The sequence below is a fragment of the Tubulanus polymorphus genome, chromosome 4 (genome assembly GCF_964204645.1).
Source record: "Tubulanus polymorphus chromosome 4, tnTubPoly1.2, whole genome shotgun sequence".
Lineage (NCBI taxonomy): Eukaryota > Metazoa > Nemertea > Palaeonemertea > Tubulaniformes > Tubulanidae > Tubulanus > Tubulanus polymorphus.
In genome coordinates this window covers 8,364,429-8,390,331 of record NC_134028.1, presented here as the reverse complement: position 1 = coordinate 8,390,331, position 25,903 = coordinate 8,364,429, and the positions used below count along the sequence as shown (strand labels likewise).

The window sequence follows — 25,903 nt, the reverse complement described above, 5'->3', positions numbered from 1 at the left end:
TTTACTATGATAAATATCTTCAATACTGAAATTGTTGAATAATTTGAAATTTTGTCATTTTTTGAGTTGTTTGCGTTTGAGTGTGGCTCAAAAAACAGTGCATTTTCGTAGTAGCTAATTCGAATTAGCCAATTCAATCCAGCTCCGTAGCAGGGTAAAATTTCCTGGTCAAACTAGTTCGAACTAAAGTAATTCGCGTAATGTGAAAATCGACCTCGAAATTGTAATTCGAACAAGCCAATTAACGCGCATCTGAACGTTAAAGAATATTGCGCAGAAACGCACATCAAAATTTTTGTCAAATTTCACATATTTGTGTAAATTTTCACATTTTCCCCCCATTTTTCATCTTTCTCAAATCAATTTCACCCTACAAAATCAAGTCAATCCGCAGTCACCCTTTGTAGTCTCCAAACTGTCTATATTCTATACATGCATGAAAAGCAAATATGGCTTGAAATTCGGACAATTGAACCCCTTCCCCCAACAAATATTAATTTTTTTGGTTTCAACACCATCTATGAACTAAGTCGCTCCGAAAAACTATTAGGTAACAACTTGGTACGTGGCTTATACACAATAAATGCCCCAACACAGATGGACAGAAGTCCATGGAAAAGTCTTCTAAAAAGATTTGAATATTTGATTGAACTTACTCAGACGTACACATTGACACAACCGGTGAAGGCCCGAAACTCGCGTCATCGCTGAAATTACAACAAGAAAAACAAAAATAATGGCATCGCTAGATCTAAATACGTAGCAGTCGATAGATGTTGTCGATATTAAGAGATATGAGGAGCCTACTAGCCATCTACGCCGAGAGTCCCTACACGGCAGCTCCAGCGCGCCGCCTTTTATGACGGATATTCCGTGCAATTCCCGCGGCTGCCATTAACGCAGATAAAACCCTTCGCTCTCGCATTCGTCAGTGGCGGTAATAAAAGCGCTAATCGAATCGATGGTTTATCGCGATAAATCTTCGTTTCATTGCCGAAACAGATGCTTAATAAACGTCGAGCGTCTCTCAATTCGCCGATTTGTATGTAATTGAGTAATCGCTAATTAGTTGAATTAACAGTAATACGACGTCGAACGTAATCTAATGAACATCGGGACCCAGTTCAACATTCAAAATCTAGTTCTACACGAGACGAAATCCTACATTAATTAAGCCAAAAAGAGAATGAGTACAGTAAGCCTGATGATGGCTGATAGTCTTAAGCCGAAACATTGCTCCGATATATTCAAGAATTCACTTTTCGGCTGAATTATTATGGGATTATCTCTTGTATATTCATCGTGCACTGATATTATGTTTCTTCTGGACTCAAAATTCTATTCTATTCGTAAAACGAGGGCTATCGTTAATTCTGTCCACAGTACTTCATATCACAAGTTCCCCTTAGAAACTGATAGATGGAATAACATAGGGCGTGCGGAAAGAACATGTAAATTATTGTGTAATAGTGCGATTGGGGACGAATTTCACTATCTTTTCCACTGTAAATATTTAAACGATAGTAGGGAATTATACATATCTACACGGGCGATTTTATACGAAACCCGACTTTTTCAAACACAAATCATTAATGCAAACTTCACAGTAGAACTTCGTAACTGTGTATTTTTGTTGGTTAAATTATGAGATTTTTCACTTGATTCCCTATCACAACTCTTGTTCTCACATGTATACCAATATTTAAATTTGTATCTTTGTATGTCGTATAATTATATAATAGTCATTCTTTTTATGTAATACTCGAAAATTGTCTTTTGTATCAAGTCCAAGAATTTTCAAATAAAGTAAAGTAAAGGAAATGTACGCTCATGACAGAGATATCAGGCCCTTTTTTCGTCACAATTCTGCGGAAAAGATATAACCCCTCGCATTAATTTTCTCTCGTTATTTACCTGTCTAATATGAAAGGCGAAGACGACCGACTGAATTCGTCGTCGCTGATTCGAGGGCTGTTGATAATACGAGTACTGCGAGGGGTACCCCCGTCACTCTGATCATCCTCGTCTCGATGCTGCAGCTGATGTTGATCGTATTTCTTTCGCTGAATAAGTGAAGAACATGCTCGAATTTTAATCGCGTTAGCACCAACCAATTTTTTTTGCTCATTGACGATATTTACTGAGCAATGTAACAGTCTATTACTGTGTATGGAAACACAGTCAACCCCCAATATTCCGCCCACATCAGTGCATAACGATTTTAACGGTATAGGGAGCATGGCGGTATATCGGGGGTGTTTTACTATGTATTTGTATAGGGAAGTACATTGAGAAAACCTGGCCGTTGGTGGCGGTATATGGGAGCGTGGTATATCGGCGATTGTCTGCACTGTTGAATTTTGTTCAGTAGTGTAACTGAGCACATTGTGTATGAACAATGCGTTCTACTTTAAGGGATTTTTGATGCCATAAAAGTGAGTCTGAAAAGTTTCCTTGAGCTATAGTTTATTTCAAACAAAGAGACTAATTCAGTAATCAGATTGATTAGTCTCTCATGTTCTGGATTGTACAGAACATACATTTATTTCATAATTTCTGTTGTAACTCTAATACTCCAGGGCCCAGTTTTATAGACTGGTATTATTTTTTAACCCGGGGGTTAACTCAATTCATTTTCAATCGTGTTAACCCATGGGTTAAAGTCAACATCAAATTGTTAAACCGACCCCTGGCTAAGGAAACCGATTGGAGTCATTTTTCTTCTCTGTTTTGTGGGATTTTACAGTATGATCGTTTCAGCACGGACGATTTGTTTCATCGACTTTACAAGGTTTTTTTCTTATCAATAATCACTTGGCGGGGTAACCGAGTACCTAAACTAAAGGGTCCAGTTGTAAAGATTGGTATTAACTTTTACCCGGGGCTAATTCAATTCATTTTCAATTGAGATAGAGATAATACCGGTCTATAAAACCAGGACAAGGATATCTGCTCGGGAGTGTTAACGAGTGTGTAAACTACGTTTCTTTCCACTTCGGATATATCTAATCAGAATACTTACTCGTCGAGGCGACGGAACTGGTGAATCGTCGTATTTCGGCGGTGGTGGTCGGATGGGAGGACTTTTAGATTTGACGGCCTCTTGTACCTGTATCAGTTTAATACTGTACGGCGAGATTTCATCGTCGGTTTTGAACAACGCGTCGTATTCGACGATGAATTTGCACACGATCTGATTCGTAATTCCCTGATCTTTTAATCCGTTTATTCCTTCGCCGCATCTGAAAAATTACGAACAGTTTCGTTGTCACTTTACGAAGAGCCAAATATGTAAATTTCAGCCTTGACACGGTTGAGAAAATGCTTCTGTTTTCGAAGTTAGTTTTTCTATTCATTGCGAGAAATTCATTAAACTACAACTTAGTCTATTGAACAGGGCTGCCAACCTCTGAAAAGTGCTATCAGTAACAAATTGAATTTTTCTCAGTAACATTTCAATGAAATATGGAAGAAAATCTTAAAATTAACACCTTTCATATCTCTGTAAGCATCAAGCAAATCAAATCAGTATTTCTCGTTATAGTATAGTAACAAATCCCGGTCCTGAAAATCAGGAACAGTTGATAGCTCTGATTGAGTTGGAACTGATGAATTCTTACAATCCAAGACCAAAAGGGAGTTTTGTGCGCATGACCTACTACATGGATGGACATGTCGAAAAGGCAGGACACTTACTTGAAGAAATTCGGACCGAAAACAATACTCAACGCGATCGGGCTCATTTTGTTGTGGACTTCGTGCAACGAGATTTGAACGAGGAAGCGACACAGATATTTCAACAGGTGATAATTCTCCAACTCCAATTCGTCCAGCAACACTTTCAGTTTCTGTAAGCATATCTCGGGAGTTCGGCCATAAGCTGAAATAATCGTACATGTTACAACAAGGTTGACCGGATGAGCAGCCATTTTTAAAGACGGAATTGCGGGAGGGCAGACGGAGCCATAGTTCGTCATCACACAGAGTCCCTACAGATCGGTCATTCTTCGATATACAGAGTTTTAAAGGAGACAATTTCATATTTCAAGGAAGTGACTGCAACACTTTTATATCCCAATTACTGCAGACTCCTCCTAAATCGGCACTGTTTATCTCGGTAAACCATTAATTTGGTGGCTGTGTAAGCCTAATTATCCTTGACAATACTCAACTTGGTTTCTAATACGGTAAAAAAAAGATCCTGATTCCGTCTGTATGGATTTAGGCGTAGTCTAATGTACAACTAATAAAGTATCTAACGAGAGAAAGTATCTAATTGCCAAAAAATTTAAGGAAATTTCCGACATTTTGCTCAAATTCAATTACAGTTTCAACCTTTTAAAGCATTTCCCATTTAGAAGGAGTTTTTAAGCAATCAAGGAGTCGTAGGGACACTGTCAAATGAATTATGAATTGGAACTATAATTTGATAATCATATCAGTCAGGCCACGTGCAAATGTTCTTGCATCATGCGGCATGTACCTGCACACCCGGTCTAGTCTCGTCTGGCTGGGTTTCATGCCATGGCTGAGTCTAGTGATGCCACCAGGTTGGAATCCCTGCCGAGGAGTACGCATCCGTCGGTGATATTGATGAACTGTGGGCAATATAATTTCTCAGCAGTTCGAGACCTCGGTCAACGTATACGGGCGCATCGGCTCGCTCGACGTAGAAAAAAAAACAAACTTACTTTCGTGAGTAACGACGAATTCTTTCGTAAGATAAGAATTGATCAAGCCTTCCGGTAATTCGCGTAGAAACAATTTCAGCAATCCAGCGACCGCGTACGTGTCGCCGCTACCATCCAAATCGGCTTCACCCGTTTTGTCGAACGACGTTTTCAGTTTTTCGACGATTTTCGCGTTTCCGTTCACGCGGAATATGCCTTCCAACGAGATCGCTGAAATCAAATCGATATGTAAATCTTTTTATATTCCGCTCATTCGTATAATGGTTTAGAGTAGTGTAATGGGCTGGTATACAAATTCCCTGATTTTTCCAAGTTGAAATTGGTTAGAGTTAACCAGTAGATAAATGACATCAGCCGCGATCACACTGAGACGATTTGGCCTGGGCCGAATTGGCACGGATCAGACTCGAGCCAAATTTGGCCCGTGCTTAATTAGAGAGCAAGCCCAGATACTAAACAATGCTTAAACAAAGCGTAGTGAGTCATTTCTGGTAACAGTTGAAATTCAAATGCAATCATTTGTCTTGTGCTAAAATTTGGCCCGGGCCAAACAGACTTGGGCCCATTTGGCACCCGTGTTAACAGTTATTCTGGGCCAAAATATATATATATAGATATCACCTACCCACGAGCAGATATTTACGTACGTACCATGTTTGATTATATATTCGCAGATAGTCTGCGCGATTTGAGGAACCGACTCCGCGCCCGTTTTCACCAGTTCGTGTAGATGTATTCCGAACACCTTCGCCGAACTGACGTCCAAGTGTTTACGATTTGACAGCGGCGATTTCAGGATCTTCTTCATGCGATCCATCTCGCGCGGAACGTTCGTCAGGCAATCCTTCTGCAAAAAAAGAGAAACCACTCAAGTTTAGAACTAAAGTAGATATAACCCTTAAAGCCCAACGCACATGACGCTGGAAATCACGGAAACACAGAATCAAAAATGTTTTATCTCAGAAACATTGATTCCCACAACCAAGTTTCTTGTTTCTCGTATAAAGCCCAACGCGCACGATGCAGGGAAACACAGAAACAGTAGAGACAGAAACATGTTTCCGAGCAGTTTCCTGTGCCATGTGCATTCACAGGAAATGAGAAACATGGTACGCTAGGTGGCGCAGTGGGCCGATCCTTTGCACCGCTAAAATTAGACCCCCGTAGCAATACTATCAAGATCAACCCACTATTAACGAAGCTTTAAAAGACAGACACACATATAGACAGACAGTACGAGAATAAGGGTCTCACGCAAGCCCGAGAACCAAAAAGATCAGAACGCATTTTACGTTAGTCGTATCCACAGCCAAAAACTATACCAGAATTTCGACATTTGTCAATAGAAACAATACCAAACATGGTGAATCAAAGAGAACCTACACTACAAAGCTTTCAGTAACGCAATTAGCAATCTGTATCTGGCATCAAAATTATCTAATTCCCAAATGTCGAAAATCGAAGACGATACAGAAAAACACCAACACGTAATGCAATTAGTCATCCCTATCTTGTATCGAAATAAAAAATTCCCAAACGATCTCAAAGGTTCGACTGACAAAAAATACCGAAACGTGAATCATTTGAAATAATCGCTATATCCTCGAATGATGTGGTTAAGTAAAAATCCCACGATCGTAAATTGATTAGAAAAAGTTAACTAATAATCCTTCTTCATTCTAAAACGATACGATACGCAGGGGCGGATCTAGCCTAGGTTTTTTTAGTACTGCTCATCTGTGCAAGGGCACCTATGTAATAGAATATCATGTATTTTTAGGGCCGGAGATGCAATCCGTATCAATTCGGGGCACCAAGTCCTCTCCGTATCCACAAAATGACATTTTGTCATGTCGAAGAAAAATTATTCATTGAAAATAAGAAGTTTACCCATTTTTTGAATATCCAAATTGGCAATTATAAATCACTTCTACCAGAACTAGAAAAATAGAAAGGCACTTCTATAATCGTGAGTAGTACCGGTAGACTGGATCTGCCCTGGGCAGTTATTAAAGATAAGATAATATTCCAAAAAACTGTGCTTAAAAATAAAAGGGCACTTCTACCATCGTGAGTACCGCTCAAGCAGTAGTACCAGTAGTAGTGGTGGGCTGGATCTGCCACTGATACATACCATTCTAGACTGACAAAGGGCAGTAGTATCAAAGCAAGCACCCGAAATATATCTAACAAATTTTTCGCAAACTTTTTAATCAATTTAAATCTGAGGGATTCTACCAAAATACATAAAACTACTATCCGTACGAAACCTTCAGATTTTATCTATGAATTCGACATCGTTTATGTTTTCATTTCGAAGCGTATAATATTTGCAGCCTGGTTTCAAACGCTTTTTCACGCTCTACGAAGCCCGACTCGCAGTCATCATTAGAGCCGCCGAGGGAGATACGATTGAGTCACAACCGGCTGAGAGTTACGACCGCCGGCAGACGACTCACGCAGCCGAGTTTAGACGATGACATCACAGATTTTCCCGTGTACGCTACTGACTAACAACGCGCAGTTCTTTCGAAATCGAAGCATCTCGTTTTTGGAATGAATTATTATGAATTTATTCGGAAAAAAGAAAAAACATATCGAATTGGGTTCAAGAATAGGAAAACAGTAACCAACAAATGTCAAAATGGCCGACTACTGCCAGGGCCAAGTTGCACAGTCGTGACTTAAGTCTAAAAGTGGTCTTAAATCGTAAGACTGGTCAATTGTTGTTAGATAGGCTATGGAATTAAGTCAGTTTTAGACTGGTCTTAAGTCTAAGCCATGACTTGGCCCCTGGGTCGTCATCAAAATACCAAAGCAAAAGAGCCATAAGCCGCAACATCTACCAATGACAACATTGCACCAGGGGCGGATATAAGGGGTGGTCTCGGTGATCTGGACCCCTGCCTTCACATTGGGGTTGCCCTATTCGTCAAGACATAGGTCATTAAAATATGTAAATTCAACACACGTCCTCTCGGAAATTGCAAATTTCCGCATGTATTTCTCCAAAAATGTCTAACACCAAGGTGGGATTCCACTACTGACGATGGCCTGCTTTATAAAAAAATGCTTTTGTCAATTTTCCGGAACCCCTACCTGCCTTCCAAATTTCATAGACTCGCTCCTGTGCTTTCACCTTTCGATATTAAACCTACACAAGCAACGTACATAATATCAATCAGCCAGTGATCCGGATCAGCTATGAACGGGTTAAAATTCTACGCTGGTAGCCGATGCTGAACTGATGAGAATCAGATGAACCGGAAATTTGAGTCATAGATCACCCATCAAATCTAACCGTACACATTTCTCTATCAAACGTACACAACTCTCGCTACTGAATAGCCACACACGCCCGGTCTTAATGTATTCAGGCTCGCGAACTACCGCAAAATTGCTGAAAGCCGGTCGTTCTTTTCATCAAGCGTTTACATCATTTTCGATGGTGACAACATGTACAGAAATTTCCAAAACTTTCAAATCTATAAATAATCATAAGATTTCAGAGAATTCAGACAACAACCGCAAATTAGCCGAGCCCTGCCTTACGTTGAAAGTAGTTTCATTCTTTATATTCAAGCGCAACTCTTTTATGTTGACATCATTTTCCTCAGTCCCAACATCAGAAATTTCAGAGCAGTTCGAAACCTTTCAAATCTTTCAATAATCACAAGATTTCAAATGTTGGTTTCTAAAGACGAGTGATTGTCCGATATCAATGAAGTAACTTTCAAAAACAGTTTTTGAAAATGGCCCATTGAATTGGCCCTGTGTACCAGTAGTTTTTCATTATATTATGTTTTTTTTTGCGTTATAAGCATTCCTTAATGCCACATTGCGAAATGTGTGCTGCAATGGAATCCAGGAGTTGAGGAATGTTCAATGACAATCCAGAGACCCGAGCCAAAGGCTTGGAGACACATTGCCAAGGACCACCTAAAACCCAGCAAAAAGCTCGATGCCCTATCAAAGAATCTGATCACGACTTTATATGAAAAGGAAAATATACCCTAAATACATGTATAGGTGATAAGTAAAACTACAAGACTTTGTGTATATATGTAAACACAATGCAGTCACAAAACACTGATCTAAAGATAACAATTTTAAAAGCATTTTCCAGGGCTACGTACACGCAAACAGTTCCACGAATGCGAAAAAACCAACCAACGAATAAGTCATATATTTCAGATATCGGTTATTTCATTTACGGCGGCGTTTTACACAATTTACGAAAATGTCAATCGATACCGTACATCAAAACAGAACGCGAAACGAAAATAACAGACACCGATAACGCACACCTACGTTACTTAACTCTGACGATATACAGACGACATTCAGAGAATGTTAAGGAGAGGCCAGAAATGCGATCCCGAATTTCCTTTTTTTCGAAGGTGACGATTTTTCCGGAAAGTATCGCGGCACAAAAAATAACGTATACAGACCTGGCGGTTTAGTTCGGGCGGTACTAGCCTAGTCCACCAGCGGCGATGGGAACGAAGTCGAAAAAATTCATAATACGTGCATGCGTCGAACACATTGCGTTAACGAGCGTTCGAGCTTTATATACGTTTTTATCATTAGCGGTTCATTTTCCCTACAGCAAAATTCGCCGATAAGTCAAGGCGGCGCCTGTTAGAAAACTTTTCGCCGATTGAGTCATTTATGAAGTAGAATTTTCCTAGTCGCGCGCGGCTAGTTTTTATTTTTTCATTTGTTTTCGTAACGTTAGGTACGTAAACTCGTGTAGGCAGTGACGTCATTCTTAGCAATACCGCTCCGACTACACAAAGAAACGAATTCCATAACAACTGCAAAAAAAATTTCTCTTTCATTGTCCATCAAAATGCCTATGAATACGACTACTACGAGAGTAAAAGCGAACGATTCAATGCGCAACTAGGTTACGGAAATTCAGACCAGTCATGAATTCATGAACAGAAAATTGAAAAAAATAACTGTAATCATCCCATAGTAAAGGCATGATTGGAGCTCGTGAATATCGTTAAATTACAGCTCAAAACAATCGGCTTTCGATTTTTCAAGGGCAATTTTTTCGAAAAGAAAACCGAGAGGATATTCCTGAATACCCGGAATAGGCTGATAAGTGAAAACCCAACAATTGAGGATGATTGGAATAGATTTTTCCAGCGTTTTCATCAAAGAAACGAAGATGAAAAAAATTGTATCAGCCTACTGGTCACCCCGAATAGGCCTATATAATACCCCATAAAAATGCACTTGTAAATCCCAACTCACGCAAAGCGGAATCGAACATGTTTCCTGTAAATGCAACCAATACAGGGACACACAGAAACAAGCCTGTTTCTTGTTTCTCATAAACGCACATGACAAAGGGACACACGGAAACAAGCCTGTTTCTCTTGTTCAACAATAAAACATGTTTCTCGTAAATGCACCGGATGCAGGGAAACAAGGAAACAAGCTTTCCTGTTTCTCGTAAACACGCATGACAAAGAGACACACGGAAACAAGCATGTTTCCGCGTTTCAACGGTCAAACATGTTTCTTGTAAATCGAACCGACGCAGGGAAACAAAGAAAACAAGCGAGTTTGTTGTTTCTCATAAACGCACACGAGCTGAAGAATACACTCAGCAAAGGGAGCTGGGAGCAGTAGCAAGCGTGTATGCATCATAGAACCATATTTACTACATATCTGCACCATTCGCAAGCGGCTCTTTATCGTCTTTGTCAAATCTATTCGAATTTAAAATGGAATTTTTCCGTTCCTAGATGAATCCAGGGTCTTGCAAGGGGAAAATTATGATTTTGATAGTTCAAGTAATCCGCTATCATACAGACAGTGGTATTCATCGCGATAAATCAATGTTTTTCTCATCTGAAATTGATATACTAGCCGCTATCATCAGTTCTTGCGTAATGACGCATGTCAATACAGCGAAATGCAGCGCAAAACTTTTGAGAGCACACAATTTCAAAATTGTTTACGATAAATTACACACGACAACTGGTGGCATGGTAAATTTCAATTTTGACAGCCGTCATTTTTGTTTATGCAGTTTCAGTGGTTTCAGTACATGCATATCTGCAGTTGATGGTAGATGGTTCATATTACATAATGACAGAAACGGCTCGGATAATATTCCCGCATTAATCCGCAATCATGCTTACAGGACACAGGACCGACTGACTCTCCGAGGACAAATAGACAATTTGCATGCACTATTTCCATACACATTTCACATAATTTCACCAGAGCTGTTGTTATTACAGTATGTTATAATACATTGACTCCGCTGTTAACATAAAAAATATATCACATATATAGCAGTCGGGCATGCAACAGACCAATTCAGATTTGTCATTTTTTTTCAATAATCCCTTATCAGCGAGGACTATTTCAAAGTTAGTTTGGAAAGTAGAATCAGACATAGAAATTGGAATCTCGGATTCAATCCTTTTGTGAGGGGGGATAGACATTATGTTGATAACTTATCCATTAAAATGACGACTTAAACTTGAAGGTCGAATTGGAAATACAAATTAAGGATGTCCAAAATAATGGGACGACTCGATGACCATTTACCATAACAGAGTTTGACTAATAATGTACCCATGTACATAATGTACCTACATGAGAGACCATTTGGCTAAAAATAACTGAAACATCCTTGGGATCATTCTTGTTAGATGGAACTATATTAGACATTTCTCCTAAAAGCTATCAGCCGGTCCATCTTCCCCAAGGGCGGATTTAGGAGGGTGGACCGGGTGGATTGGTCCACGCCCTTCAAAATTCGAATGTGCCCTCCAAAAAGCCTGGAAAACATTTTTTCTGTTTATCCTAAATTTTCTGTGGGAGAGCCACCAGAACCCCCGTCAACGTTTTGCGAGCAGCCATTGCTAAATCTGCCCTTTTCGCATTTAGTGCCCATTCCAACAAGGTCTTCAAAGAATCCGTCCGCCCTTGCTCCCTAAACAGGGATTCGAACCTGATGCCATCAAAACTTTGTTGCAGTGTAGAACCCTCATCAGCCAATCAGAATTTGTGTTTTTATTTTAGCCTGGGTTATTCTATCTATGGATATCCGTGAGTTTGCCGCAGTGATTACAATACTGATTGGTACGACACATTTTCGTACGGCTGAGCTGAGCATGTACCCTAATCAGGCAGGGTTTCATGGTGTGGCATTCTCGATCCCGCCAGGTTCAAATTCCAGGAAAGACCTGCTGATAATTCGGTATGAATGTTGATAGGTCAACATTACAAAAATGACGAAGACATCGTGAAGAAAAAAATATGATATCGTATATCTATTTCATATAGGCCGAGGCCTACGTATTCCATACGGTTTGATTCATAACTATTTCGAAAACATTGCCGGTCTGATAAGAATGTGTCTAACCAGTGCAGATTCACCTCTTGACTAGTACTTAACAATATATTAAAGGAAAGTAAAAATAAATAGGATTAAAAACCAGTTTTTTCCATGATTCAGCCCGATATATTTCAGGCAAATGCTTAAAATATAACACGTGAATAGTAAGTGATATTAAAATACTGTAAAAGAATTCAGCATAACTAATCTTTGAATACTGCCAGGAAATATCAAAAAGGCATATTAGAGCGATCAATCAATTTTTCCAAATTCGAAGAACAATACAATCGATTTAACATTTGAACCAGGAAGTCAAGTAACAGCTGCCGGTCGGGTCGGGCCTCGGGTGACATTAAAGGATTCAATTAAACGCGAGTTTCATAAGCGGATAAAAAATGTCACCGATGTATCGCCGCGATAGGGCTGCGACCCCGAACCAGGAAAAACATCAACAACCCGGAAATTAATTATATAATTAGTTTCACAATAGCAGCAGGCACTACTAACTAATCAGGAATTTTGATAAGGTTTTCAAAAATTGACATTTAACAGGGGCGGATCAAACTGCTTTGCTTTGTAGTCTGGGGCCAGTTGCTCAAAGGTTGGCGAGCAAATTGCTCGTAGGTTGACATAGTGACAATTGAAAGGTCATTGTTACTATGGTATCTATCCACTGGTTATCTTTAACCAACTTTTGAGCAACTGACCCCTGGAGTCCACATTTTTAGCAGTACTACAATTCACATGCCCCCCTATATAGCCAACAAGGCCCAGTTTTATAGACTGGTATCAACTTGAACCCAGGGCTAACTCAGTTCATTTTTAATTGAGTTAGCCCGCGGGTTTAAGTTAATCGCATTCTATAAAACTGGGCCCAGAAAACCGGTGTAGTGCCGTATTCTCCGTAAAACCAGTAATTTCAAAAGTTTTCCGAGGCGCCTTGACCCCAAAATAGAGCTCTAGCCTGATGCAGGCAGGCGACTGTTGAGAGCCAATTGCAGGTAGAGGTGAACTTTGAATTTGAGACTAAAAATCTTACGATAACGCGTGCATGTGCATTTTACAACATCGCTTTTAATGTCACTAGTTGGAGCGTGCAGCGATTTTACAGGAACAAAAGATTTTCTACGGTTCATCGATCATGCTTGGCATTTTGCAACTTGGATGCTTGCGACTAAAAAACTGAAATGAATGAATGAATGTACGAAATTGATTTCGCATTCCAATTAAACCCACAATCAAGCGACGAGTTTCAAATAATTTCGCAGTTGCATGAAATATCAATTGGCTTTAGGGCCGTTAGTTTCCCCTCAAATACTGCCTCGAAATAGGAACAAACTGGGATCTGCCGCCCCTGATAAAAAGTCAACGAATAGGAGCAACGAACAATGAAACAACAAATGCTGAAACGCTTCCGAAAAAACAATTCATACTGAAAATATTCACATCGATAAAAAATTGCTAAAAACAATAATACAGCTAAACAAAAGCGTAGAACCAAACACCGCACGAACATCATCGGAAGAAACAAACAAACACCACGACAAAAACCATGCAAATAAAATAGGACTAACCTTGAGTATGTTTAGTGAGCCTGAAGCAAAAAGGAGTGCCAAAAGTCAAGAGGTTAGTTTATCGATACGTGTGTCAAAATATAGCGAGATTTACGACAAAAAAAGTCCATTGGATATTATGAAATAAATAACCTGAATATTGATCAGACATTAATCAGAGATAGGCAATCATATTAGATAGGCCTATGAAAATTAGTGCCCATAGGAGGCCAAATGCATGTTTTTTTCTAACACAATCTAATTGTCCAGTTGCTGCACAATTTATCAATCTCAAATGTTAATTTCATTAAGCAATACTAGCAAATTTGAGTGAGACAAAAGTCGATCAAATGTCACAGCTCTACAGTTGTGAATCAAAAATCAGGGGGCCAGTTGCTCAAAGGGTGGTTTAAGATAAAACAACTGGTGAATAAATACCCTTGTAACAATTGTCACCATTTCAACTATCCACCAGTTAGCTTTAACCAACTTTTGAGCAACTGGCCTCCATTATTTTGATAAATCATTTCAAGGCCTAAGTAGGCTTCTAGCTAAATATTCAACCCAGAAATGTGGACCAAGGTACACTATCTAGGCCTATAGGCCCGCCCAGGTCATAAATACACCTTCTAATCAGTGGATATTAAAAACAACAAATTGATAGGGAAATCCAACGATGGAATTTAATGTTGTCGCAGAAAAAAGTTCGACTGGTCTGGCTGGCATTAGTCGAACCAATATTTCTTTTGGTTCAATTTCAAATAAGAAGACCTTATCGTGCTAATCTGTCAAAAAAAGTTATGAGGTGTTAGGCGTATGTCCCATGTATATATGTGCCCTCAACATTTCAGCATTTTTAATCGAATGCAAAAAAAGTTGCCACACCCTATGCGATGTTTAGCCTGTCTAGTTTGACGCCCAAAATATTGTAGCATCAAATGCGTACTACAGTAGGCCTAAACCTCGCCTAACTCGGACAAACTGCGACTGGAAAATAGGTCCGTGGTAAGCGAAAGTCCGAGTTAAGGATAGGAAAATACATTAGGAAAGTCAGAAATATAATTCGAGTTAGTCAAAAGTCTGAGTTGGCCATGTCCGAGTAAGGCAGGGTTTACTGTATAATTGCAGGATCTTGCCATCAGATCAGCGATAAGATAGATTTTCTGAAGTAGCAGTTTTAACTACGGTTAATTGACATTTCCTCAAGAGTGATTAAAATTTGATTTTTTCCTACTGAGCTTACTGGTTCACGAAGACAAAACTAAGCGTAGAAATGGAAAAAGTTCTTACCTCTGAATTTTTTGAAGACGATCCCATTTTTGATTTAACTGAACGAACCATTTGATCTTTTTGCATTATTTATAAAAACATTTTATCCAAGGAAATTTACTGAATTGTCCTGTTTATCTTCTTTTCTAGGTCCTATTAAAATCTCACTTTGGCGCGCCGTTCAAACTTTCGATCTGAAAACATCATAAAATTCATAAGTTTTACAAGGACAGTTTCTTCGACCTGATGGTTTGACAAACCCTTCTTCGATCTCAAATCATTAAGTCATTCAACGTGGATATCGTGACTAGGCCTACTGATTCATCAAAGTTTTAGGCCTACTTTCAGCTGGCTATATAGATAGTTAGTGTCCTAATCGTTGATGAAGGCAGCTTTTATAATTGGATGGGCTTATACCAACCAATTAGGCCTAGATGTGGTTTGTGAAAATATCCCATGATCATGAAACTAAACCACGACCACAGACAGGTTACTGACTAAAGGCCTTACCCCGGTACAATTTAATGCTTAAAAGTGAATGGTCCATTCACAGTAAACGCTTCAGATTGAGTTCGTAGATAGCAATAATAAAATTTAATTTAGGTTTTTTTAATTAAATTAGTGCATGGTGAAGAATCTCGATTTTCTGAGTCTGGTTTTTTTTTCAGTCATCTTCTTGTTGACAACCACACGTTTTTCAACAACAATCTTTAACGACAATGAAACAGACATTCATACGACGAGGACGGTACTTACAAAAACGGCAGATATATTCCTAAATCAAAGTGGAACCTGGAAACAGTTCAAATTCCTAGTGATAATTCCAGATTTCAGAGAGTTGTCAGTTGTTGACATACAAAATGCCTGCTAGAGAATTCGACCAATCACAAGCCGCAATTACAGTTACCGCACTTTTCATTAACAATTGCTCGTTAATTAGATGGATATAAGGCAATAAGGGGGATCAATGGTTAGCTGATATCGAACGAGTATTTTTGACAATAGAATGGTACAGGGATCTTAAGAAAGGGGCGCTTAAAGGGCGAAATAGAATTTTGTCAAGTTAATTCAATTTTATTGAATGACCGTCCCGTATTCCACACAGTGAAACTACTGTTGCATCTAATGATCTGGATATGATACGCCAACAGTAGCCAATACGATTCTATGATTGATTCTAGATTTGAAATAGAGAACCACGACGAGCGTAAGAAATTTGAGACTCAATTCGCTATCCTATTCTATGTCCGTTCCGCAGTCCGCACAAAGTAGGAAATAAGTACAATCTAAAATCGCGCTGAGGCCTCAATTTATCGATATTTATCGGTTAGACTGTTAAAGATACGACAGGTACCAAAGAGTGTATGATCAGTTCAGAAACTGTGATTGTCATTTTTAACGTGCCACCCTAAAGTTAGTGAAATCGTAAAATTTAGCAGAATTTCGGTATCGTAGGTGGCGCTAGCGGACGGTGTATCTTTGCGAAATTTGACAGGTCTATTTGACAGTTGCCTAAAAATAAATAAAACCGTTTTATGTGTCATTGCTTTGTGTATTGGTTATCGATATATTCTTGACAAAAGTGACATGAAAATTTAGCTCTACAAAGAATAAAGTAAGAACCCTTCTACTATACTTGGTCTACTTCTATAAAGTCTGTGGACATGGTTCGTCAACTGAATGAACATCTTTTCAATTATAAGCCCATGTATTTTCATTCCTGTTATATTCTAACAGTAGATCAAGTGAGTAGATACTATTCTGTACGGTGAAACATTTATATAAAATCATACTAAATTTTTTTTTATAGTCCCTCAAGTCGATAAAAAGATTTATCAATATCATTGTTGACAGCAACTTGTTGATATTTTTCACGAAGCCCATTTGATTATAAGCTGAGCCTAATACCAACAATTAGGTCACTTACTAGGGAGGGCCCACAAGCAAGATCTGAGGTTATTATCAAATATTTTCGGGACAAAAATAAGAAAAGGGCATTCTGGCAACGCCCTTTAGACTCTTTTCCCATGAAACTACCCATGATATTTTGTCCTTAATTTTTTTACGGAAATTGCTCTTTTTCAATTTTTCTCCCATGATTGTATTTAGGCGTTCAAAATATTGAGTGTCTAACGTAAGTCTTATAAGAAACGGTTTGCTCTACCTAACCCTGCTTATTAACGCTCGTCATGTATTTCTATTATCTTTCTTTTTCAGTTACGGTATACATCGGAGATGAATCGCGTTCCTGCCGAAGGATTATTCCCGGATATTCGCGATCCGGGTAAACGCGTTTGCGCGTTGTGCGACTACGGCTGCCAGGTCGACGTCGATCCAACGATTCCGCCGAGGCGATATTTTCGTTCGGGGCTCGAAATGATTCGTATGGCCAACGTTTACTACGAAGAAGGCAATTTGGAGAGTGCTTTTATCTTATACTCGAAATTCATCTCGTAAGCATTACGGTACAATGTTCAATATCTTAACTCTGTAGGGGTCGACGTAGTAGAGATAAAAAATAAATTACTAAATAGCATAAATACACAACATTGCGACGTACTAGCAGTCCATCACTATTTTATACACCGCACTGAGGTGTAGAAAGGGTTCAAAGATGTCTTACATATTTATCGGTTTTGGTTTGTTTTGTGCAAGCCCAGATTCCATGTTGATTGGAATTAAATCTAGTATATACAAAATTGAAAAAAAATCCGTGCAGTGAAAATCGTTTTAATAGGGTTTACCGTAACCAGATTGAGTACTCGGAAGGAGATAATACAATTTTTGTCTTTGTAGATTATTCGTCGAAAAATTACCAAAACATCCAGAATACAGAACTACACAAACCGTCGACCGGGCTAATAACAAAAAAGTACGTTAATTAATTCCTTTTGAATATGATTTCATTGAAATAACATTACAGCGCACAATTGATAATATCTGATCTTACTACCGGTAAATTAAGACTTTCTAGATATATTTCTATTTGTCAGACCGTTAGTAGAAGTTTCAACATTAGGTCATAAAATTGGGTCAATAAGTCCTAGAAAGATATGAAATTGCATTATAATTACATGTATGATACATCATTTATAGATTTGAAATATCAGCCAATTTTATTCATTCCTAGAAATTAGAGGTGGTTTTTCCTAAAGCGGAACAAGTTAAGAAGCTACTTAAAGAAAAATATGCTGTAGAAGAAGCCAGACGAAAAGAAGAAGAGGTAGGTAGGGGTCATATTTACGCCGGGCCTATCATCGTAATACATTTTCCTCATCGTATTCGCATTCATTTTCAGAAGAAACATAAAGCGAAACTGGTGAAAGAAGAACTCGCGAAACAAGAAGAGAAAGAGAGACAAAGAAGAGAGGAAGAAGAAAAATTGAAACATCAGCAAGTTAGTATCAACTAAAGCTAGTAAACGTAAAGGATACTGTGGTGATCAATGATTCTGTGAGGTTCCGCCTGGTTCACTAAGTTATACTCAGTTATGTCAGTGTCAATTTCTTCAGCGATAAAACTGAAACAACTTTAATAAACTGAGATAAAAGGAAATTGACCATACTAGTTGCATCTGTATCGATATGTAGATTTATTCAAAATTACTTTATTACACCTTAATATTTACAAAGCGTATCATCGGTTTACACAGTAATAAAGTTTAAAGATGGATCAGATGCCTAGAACCAACCGTGCTAAAATTATCGTGCAATTCAACATTTTCTGTCGTGATCAATACATAAAAGATGCTGTTTGTTTTGTATTTTGATCAGAATCAGATTTTGCTCGAGGAATCGGAACGGTTGAGATTGTTACGAGAGAAAGAAATCGAGCAGCAGAAAAATCAGTTAGGTCCGCCGACTCCGTTCGACCAGTTACCACCAGTCAGTCCATCGGCACCACCTGGAGGGTATGTACATGAACTAAACGCCTGTAAATGAATCTTTTCAGTTTACGTACCTATTGCTACACATCCAGGGTTTCATAGCCTGGTATTAACTTTAACCCGGGGGCTAACTGAATTCATTTTCAATTGAATTAGCCCCCGAGTTAAAGATAATACCAGGCTATAGAACCGGGCCCTGGATTATATACCGTATTAACGTTTATGAAGGAAAATGCATACATGAGCCAAGGGCGGATCTAGGATCTGATTCAGGGAGGGGTGGTATACCCCCAAATTATGACATATCATAATTAAAAGGGCACCAGATCATTAGCTCATTTTTGGAAGCGTAGAGAATATGCTCATGAATTAAAACTTTTTATCAAATATTCTATAGTTGATATCATAGTTGATTAGAAGATATTCTATTTTCCCTTAAAATCTGAGGGCAAGTTGAGGGGTGTGCACCCCCTGCACCTCCTCTTGGATCCATCCCTGTGAGGGGGAAGGGTATAACAATCCTTGTGTCTATTTATTCAACGAATGAATGAGATCTTTAGTTATTTTTCGTTGATATGAAATATCGTTCGGGAATTTTTTTGTTTTTCCGCAGTGAAATTCCAATCATCGACCGATCGTCGAAGCCGGATCATTTTACCAGTACGGGCAGTAAGAGTTTGAATAAACACGGTTTCAAAGACGTTATCGTGCCCGACATTCTGATGGACACGTTCCTGAATATCGCTCAACCGAACACCGCGAAATCGATAGAAACTTGTGGAATTCTGTGCGGTAAACTTGTGAGTTTCATTCACCGGTGCTGCCTATTTCTTCGGCACCGAATCATTTAGGCCACCAATCTGTCAGGACCCAGTTCCACAGTTGTGAGTTAAGATTTGACTCGGAGTTAACTCATTCAAAATGGACTAATCTTAACTCAGAGTTAACTCTGAGTTAACTCATGACTGAAACTGGATCCTGTAGTCTGGTAAATCCGGGATTCAGAGGGTTAACATATTCACTGCCAACTGCAAGATTTCTCGCATCTCCAGTTAAGCCATCATTGCCACTATGATTTATCTTGTAACTTATCCTACTGAATATTTACACTTTGGCAATGACATATCTCCTGGTTGGAATGACATATCTCCTGGTTGGCTGGCAATGTGGACAAATTCTTGCTTCGCTCTCAATGCTCATTGGTTAATTTCGATCGATGGCCGACTATGTACTCACTCTATTGCCAACTAAGAGTTAGCTCATAGTAATGACTTAAATGAAATACGGTGGCAACGAATGTGTTAAAAACTGGTGGCAGAGTTTCTTGGTTGATGGTTCAAAATAAGTTCCGCTTGAAATTTGCTGGTAGTTGCAATATTGAAAATATTTCGAAGAAAACTAAAAGCCATTAAAATTTGTCGTACATCCTTCAATTTAGGCTGATGATTAGGAATATATCACGGAAAAGAATCCCCTCTGCTTATTCTTGTCTGCGGGGCCCATGCCCTGAGTAGCCTTAGGTAGATGTGAACTCAGTGGTTCTCTTGTCCTTATTTTAGAGTCAAAACGCATTTATTATAACTAATCTGGTGATACCAAATCAGAGCAGAACGCCGGATTCATGCAGTACTGATTGTGAGGAGGATATGTTCGAGTATCAAGATCAACACGATTTAAATTCAGTGGTTCTCTTGTTCTTATTTTAGAGTCAAAACGCATTTATTATAACTAATCTGGTGATACCGAATCAGAGCGGAACGCCGGATTCATGCAGTACTGATTGTGAGGAGGATATGTTCGAGTATCAAGATCAACACGATTTAATTACATTAGGTTGGATTCATGTAAGTTTTCAGAAGCGGTAAAAAAGCTCCTTCAGCGAGGGCGATTTTAGATTGTTGTCGAACTGAAACTAACAAATAAACTAGCTTCAAACGCCATTTCAAAAAGTGATCGTCTCCACTCTACAATTATGAACTTCATCTAAACGGGGTGGTTCCACAGGCTGCAGATTGATCCCTCCGCATAAAGTCCTACAACTGCATACAGTTCCTTTGGGAGCGTACATTAACAGGATGGCCACTTACCTGGAAATCAGGGGAAAATCTGGGAATGTTCTTTTCTTTGAAAAAGTCGGGGAATAATCAGGGAATTTTGTAAAAAAATGCTAAGAATTACGGAAAAGTCAGGGAAATTTGTTGAGATTGCAAGATCACGCATGAAATCAAACAGTTTCCATCTATGTCATACGTATTTGTCTGCGTTAATTGACTGGATTCTTAGCGGATCAAGTCAAGAATACCACGTGCATGTCAGGGAATAGTGTGGAGAAAGTCGGGGAGAAAAGCAAGTCAAATAAAAGTGGCCCTCCTGATTTATTACGTAATAATCAACTACCTCGTCTATCAAGTATATTAGGTCGTAATGGATGATTATGTTCAGTGTCTATGATTAGTGAATCGATATTGATTTCAGACTCATCCAACTCAAACGGCTTTCTTATCCAGCGTTGATTTACATACTCACTGTTCCTATCAATTAATGATGCCTGAAGCGATAGCGATAGTCTGCTCACCTAAATATAATGAGTAAGTATAACTGACCTTTCCTCATAGCTGATTGTGCTGCTAACTAGCGACAAACCTGCGCATGTACCTGCGCATGTACCTGTGCATGTACCTGCGCTCACGGGCTAGTGTGGTAGTAGGGTTTCATGCCGTGGCTGAGTCTAGCGATGCCATCAGGTTCGAATCCCTGCCGAGGGAGGATGCAAAAGTGCGGCGCAGTCGAGTGACGATTGGAGGTGGTCACATGAATTGGAATTGGAAATTTGAAACCTTTTGGTCTGGCCATGCAATAATCCAAGGCAATCTGCCCTGTGGTGTTTCTGTTTGGCCGAATAGTGCAATATTACGATATTCTTCAACTGATGATTTCACTAAATCCACGTTAACTTGTATGAAAATATTTCTTTAATCTTACTTTACGTTTTTCGAAAACATGTATATTTTTTTGTGCTTTGTTGTAGAACTGGATTTTTCTCACTGACGCCTGATTACGGTTTACAGTTCATTGCTAATTGTCGCCAACGTGGATTTCATCCGCATCCGAGCGAACCTGCGCTGTTCGAGGTAAATAGGTCCTGATCCAGCCTTGGGTGATATGCTAGATGAATGGATTTCATTTTCATTAAATCTGCCTATACATATATACCTTACACATACAAATGAATATGTAAATTAGGCATTAATATTGGTCCAAATTTTATTGAATACAAGTTTACTGAGGGGAGATATACGTGCTTCGTTCTTGCAAGCTGATAGCCGTAAAACATTTTCTGAGATATAAGTCATATCGTAAAACTATGATGATATACGCTTATACCATAAGTGCTTATATGGTATGGATATTCCCGGCCAATACTATATAAGCGTAGTCAAGTGTTTAGCGAAGGACTCAAAAAATGCCTCTGGTGTGATTTTGTTGGATGTTATATGATATCTCGCCAATGATGTCACAAAATTCGATTCTAGTAAAACGAAAATCATACCACACCATAATCAATACGCGTGTACCATATCAACCCGATCAATTTGAATCTTGAAAATTGAAAGCAAATACCAGTAAGCAATGCATTGGGCGTATATTAATTAAAATGAAATCTTCGAATTAGCAATGCATTGAGCCTTGTTTGGGGTGTTGCAAGAAAGCATTTGGTGATTTTCAAGCACCTACGAATGGATACTGCTGATATTGACAAATCTGCAACAAAATCAGTAACGAATAATGCCAGGAAACTGATATGAATTGCTGAATTATTCATGTTCGATTTGTTTCAGACTGGCTCACACGTGAAAGTCAACAACACCAAAAATGTAGTCGTAGCTGACCTGCGTAAAAAATAACTCAAAACCATAAACTCGATATTAACTTGAATGAACATTGTATTTCGTAATTTATAATGAGGATAATTCAACCGGATAACTATACGCGTGTTGTGTGCCAAATGGACAAAAATGGTTTATTTCGTAAGATGAGTGTTGAACAATAATTACTAGAAATTAAATTGTTGATTGCGTATCAAGATGTTTAAAATAGTACAGTCAAACTTGCTTAAGTCGTTGTCAGATGAGTCGTCACATTGCATAAGTCAATTGGTATTTCCAAATCAATTTACTGACTTTGAAGTCATCATTTGGATAGATTGTCTACGTGCTGTTCTCCCCAACTACAATGACTTAAGCAGGTTTCACTGTAAATTATTGTTGATTTAAGTTTTCAGTCCACTCGGGACTTGTGTCCCAGTGGGCTAGTGCGTTCACTTTTCGATCAGTCAGTTGTCACGCAATCAGCGGCCATCTTAAGTGTCATCAGTCCTCATTCGTAAAAAAAAAAAAAAAAAAAAGGTTTTTCGAGGAAAATATCAGCAGGTTTTAATCTAATAGTCTTGATATTTGATTATTATAAGCACTGTCATAGGATAGATCGCCTCACGAGGAATTGGGATCAGCCATTTTTTACCTCCAGGGAGTTGAATATCGAATTATATACAATTTGTCTATGTATAATGGCCTCTAGGCGTATTTTGTAACCATCATCAATTGCAAAATTGTAAACTAATGATATGTTCTATGATTGTGGTGACTTTCAAGGTCATTGGTTTCTGTATATGTTCACCAGGAGGAGTTGAATATTGAAATCGTCAGATTGTTGAGCATTTCAAACCACTTTCCAAGTCCCTGAACCCCTAGATCACTAAGATGTTAATTTATCCAAAATTCACATGTTTGTTGGTCACATGTGCATGTTTCCTGTTCACGCATACATGTGAATGTATGTACGTGTAAAATATATTGATTTCTCTGCTTCAACTCTAATTTTTTGATGATCGGTAATGTTTAATTAGATTGAGATGCTAGGATTCCTTGAATGTGTGTCTGTTATTTATACCAAAGTTACAAAGCGTGTTTGTATGATTGAAATGCATATTTTGTGGCGGGCTGATCCAGGAGTCAATATTGACAAATTTGGAGACAGAGAGCACCTTAGCAGTGGCGAATCCCTGATTTTCAATGAGGGGAGTGCTCTGTTGGTTAATCAGACGTAGGACTGTATGCTCTCAAAGCATAGTTTGGAGTTCCTAGCCAAAAAAAAATTCTGAAAAGTTAGTCTCATTTTCATGAATTCTGAGCGCTTTTAGGCACCGCTTCATCATCAAGGTACATCTTCGATGCACTTTGAAATGAAGCGTTGAAAACATGAAGATTGAATAATACGAAGGGGGTTTCTAGCAGCCGAAGCACTCCCCTGAAGCTGCACCTGCTTAGTGCCTTAGTCTGAATTTTGAAGATTTCATTAAGATGCATTCTAGGAGCTATTTGAAGGGATTCCTCAGGTTCACCTTGAAAAGGCTTGGTCATAGTGATTTATGGAAGTTTCTAAGGGCAAAATTCTGACTGAATCAATGTTAATTTCATAATAATAATTCCCTCAGCCCTAGGTTCAGGTGCTATTGTTATCATACAGTAGACCTCACTTAATTCAGATCAATGGGGATGGATGAAATCCTTCTGGTACATCAGAAGTCTGAATTAAACATCCTTTTTTACATACATTATGTATATTTGGTCTGTTAATAAGGTACTGATCCGGATTATGTGGGTTTCACTGTATTTGTGTATTACTGGTATGTATTTTAAATACCAGTAAAATAAAATCTATGCCTTCTTATATCGTGTTTTGTTGTTTTTAAAAGAGGCTAGTGTACATTATAGAGTATGCGGTGTGTACTAGTCAAGTTAATCGCCAATTTATACACTGCACTATGGTGCAATGGACTGAAAGGGTTAAAACCATTGGTCTTTCTCAAACCAGGCTGTCATGGGTTTTAATTCTCGTAGTCATTTCTGGACTCTCAAACAATCAATAGGAGAAGCAACTAGCTTATAATACTCGACAGTGATACTGAAAGTTAGGGATGAAAAACCTAATCCTTTGTAGAGTTCATCAACTGACATTGTTATGAATGGTAGACAAGGAGGGTGTAACTGGAGTAAAATCTTAATCCGTGCTTGAAACGGCTCGTAAATTAACCACATGTGAAAAATGATTAAAAAAAAAACCAAATATTTAACTGAAATTACAATAAAAGCTTTGCTTTATTTCACTGAATCATGGATAAATTTCTTCATATCGAAGTTTTCTCAACAAAACGTCATATTTAATATAATCATAATAATAATTATAATAATAATAATAATATACTATATTACCTTATATGTATGGAAAATGTACATGAAAACCATGCGTTCAATGAAAAAATAGACGAATCACTAAAATCATTTTATATATAATAAGAAAGATTAACCCTTAATGTTGGGGTTTAAAATTATTTGGCATCTTGCACACTAACAATTATTACTATCTGAATTTTACACAATGCATGATATTGAATAAACATTATATCAGATGTTACTACTATAGTTCCATTTTACACATTGTGCATTCCCTATCAACTCCATTAGACACTTTCAGATATGCGTATCAATCGGCGGCCTGGAACCACTCTGGGCATTTCCTTTTTCGATAAGACAAAAGAAAGGGTGGTCAAGTGCGGTGGTAATGTCTTAAATTCGTCCATTTTTCAATTCTAATTAATGTTTAGGTAAATACTCAAATGTATGCATGAAATCTGGACGATTCGAAATGGATGAATTGGTAATAGTAGCCGCCATCACACGGAGACGATTTGGCCTGGTCCAAATTGGCACAGATCAGGCAGAGTCAAATTTGGCCCGTGCCTAATAAAAGTTCACATGTAAACCACTCACTTGATGCTTGGAGTAATGATTTGACCAAATGGTCAAATGATTACTCCAAGCTTGATGCTAAACAATGCTTCATGAAAGCTAAGTGAGTCACTTCCAGATCCGATTGCAATTCACACCCAATGCTTGTGTGATCATGGCGAATGTCCAGAGTGGGTCCAGGTCGTAGACTAATTCCTGTGAAACGCAAGTAGCAGACTCAAATAATTTATCATGAATATTCCAATCTTTCCAGGCACACAACTCAGGCTCGGTTAAGTTAACGACCACACTAATAATCTTAGATTTAGACGACAACCTGGAACCAG

General features: G+C 38.5%; 2 protein-coding genes across 8 annotated transcripts in view; one reads left to right on the top strand and one right to left on the bottom strand.

Moving 5' to 3' along the window:
* Positions 1-15,742, bottom strand: part of LOC141903259 (protein FAM13A-like) — a 36,224-nt gene extending 20,482 nt beyond the window's left edge. For 4 of the 6 annotated variants that reach the window (XM_074791352.1, XM_074791349.1, XM_074791351.1 and 1 more), the window contains exons 1-8: positions 15,639-15,742; positions 14,904-15,076; positions 5,343-5,538; positions 4,692-4,901; positions 3,697-3,880; positions 3,023-3,242; positions 1,915-2,063; positions 657-707 (exon numbers count right to left, since the gene is read on the bottom strand). In XM_074791352.1, the coding sequence (XP_074647453.1) occupies positions 657-707; positions 1,915-2,063; positions 3,023-3,242; positions 3,697-3,880; positions 4,692-4,901; positions 5,343-5,538; positions 14,904-14,969 (1,076 nt within the window). In that variant the 5' untranslated portion in view covers positions 14,970-15,076; positions 15,639-15,742. Of the gene's footprint in view, positions 1-656; positions 708-1,914; positions 2,064-3,022; positions 3,243-3,696; positions 3,881-4,691; positions 4,902-5,342; positions 5,539-13,634; positions 13,655-14,903; positions 15,077-15,638 lie in introns of all 6 variants that reach the window. The other 2 variants (XM_074791354.1, XM_074791350.1) reach the window with 2 other exon arrangements.
* Positions 15,743-16,142: 400 nt separating this feature from the next.
* On the top strand, positions 16,143-24,519 carry LOC141903256 (STAM-binding protein-like A). Of its 2 annotated transcripts, none has more exons than XM_074791344.1 (11): positions 16,143-16,232; positions 17,100-17,335; positions 17,679-17,754; positions 18,013-18,105; positions 18,181-18,279; positions 18,656-18,792; positions 19,382-19,568; positions 20,475-20,612; positions 21,244-21,356; positions 21,797-21,899; positions 22,608-24,519. In XM_074791344.1, the coding sequence occupies exons 2-11, from the start codon at positions 17,118-17,120 to the stop codon at positions 22,671-22,673; spliced, it is 1,230 nt and encodes a 409-aa protein (XP_074647445.1). In that variant the 5' UTR covers positions 16,143-16,232; positions 17,100-17,117; the 3' UTR covers positions 22,674-24,519. The 2 variants fall into 2 exon arrangements, with proteins under 2 accessions (XP_074647445.1, XP_074647446.1); XM_074791345.1 differs by lacking the exon at positions 16,143-16,232 and adding an exon at positions 16,370-16,497.
* The last annotated feature ends 1,384 nt before the right edge of the window (positions 24,520-25,903 follow it).

Bases quoted from the DNA above. Each gene is read 5' to 3' on its own strand.
- LOC141903256 (XM_074791344.1), top strand. From the start codon at position 17,118: ATGAATCGCGTTCCTGCCGAAGGATTATTCCCGGATATTCGCGATCCG. The intron at 19,569-20,474 runs GTGAGTTTCATT...TTCTTATTTTAG, and splicing joins GAATTCTGTGCGGTAAACTT to AGTCAAAACGCATTTATTAT. The intron at 21,357-21,796 runs GTAAGTATAACT...GCTTTGTTGTAG, and splicing joins TGCTCACCTAAATATAATGA to AACTGGATTTTTCTCACTGA.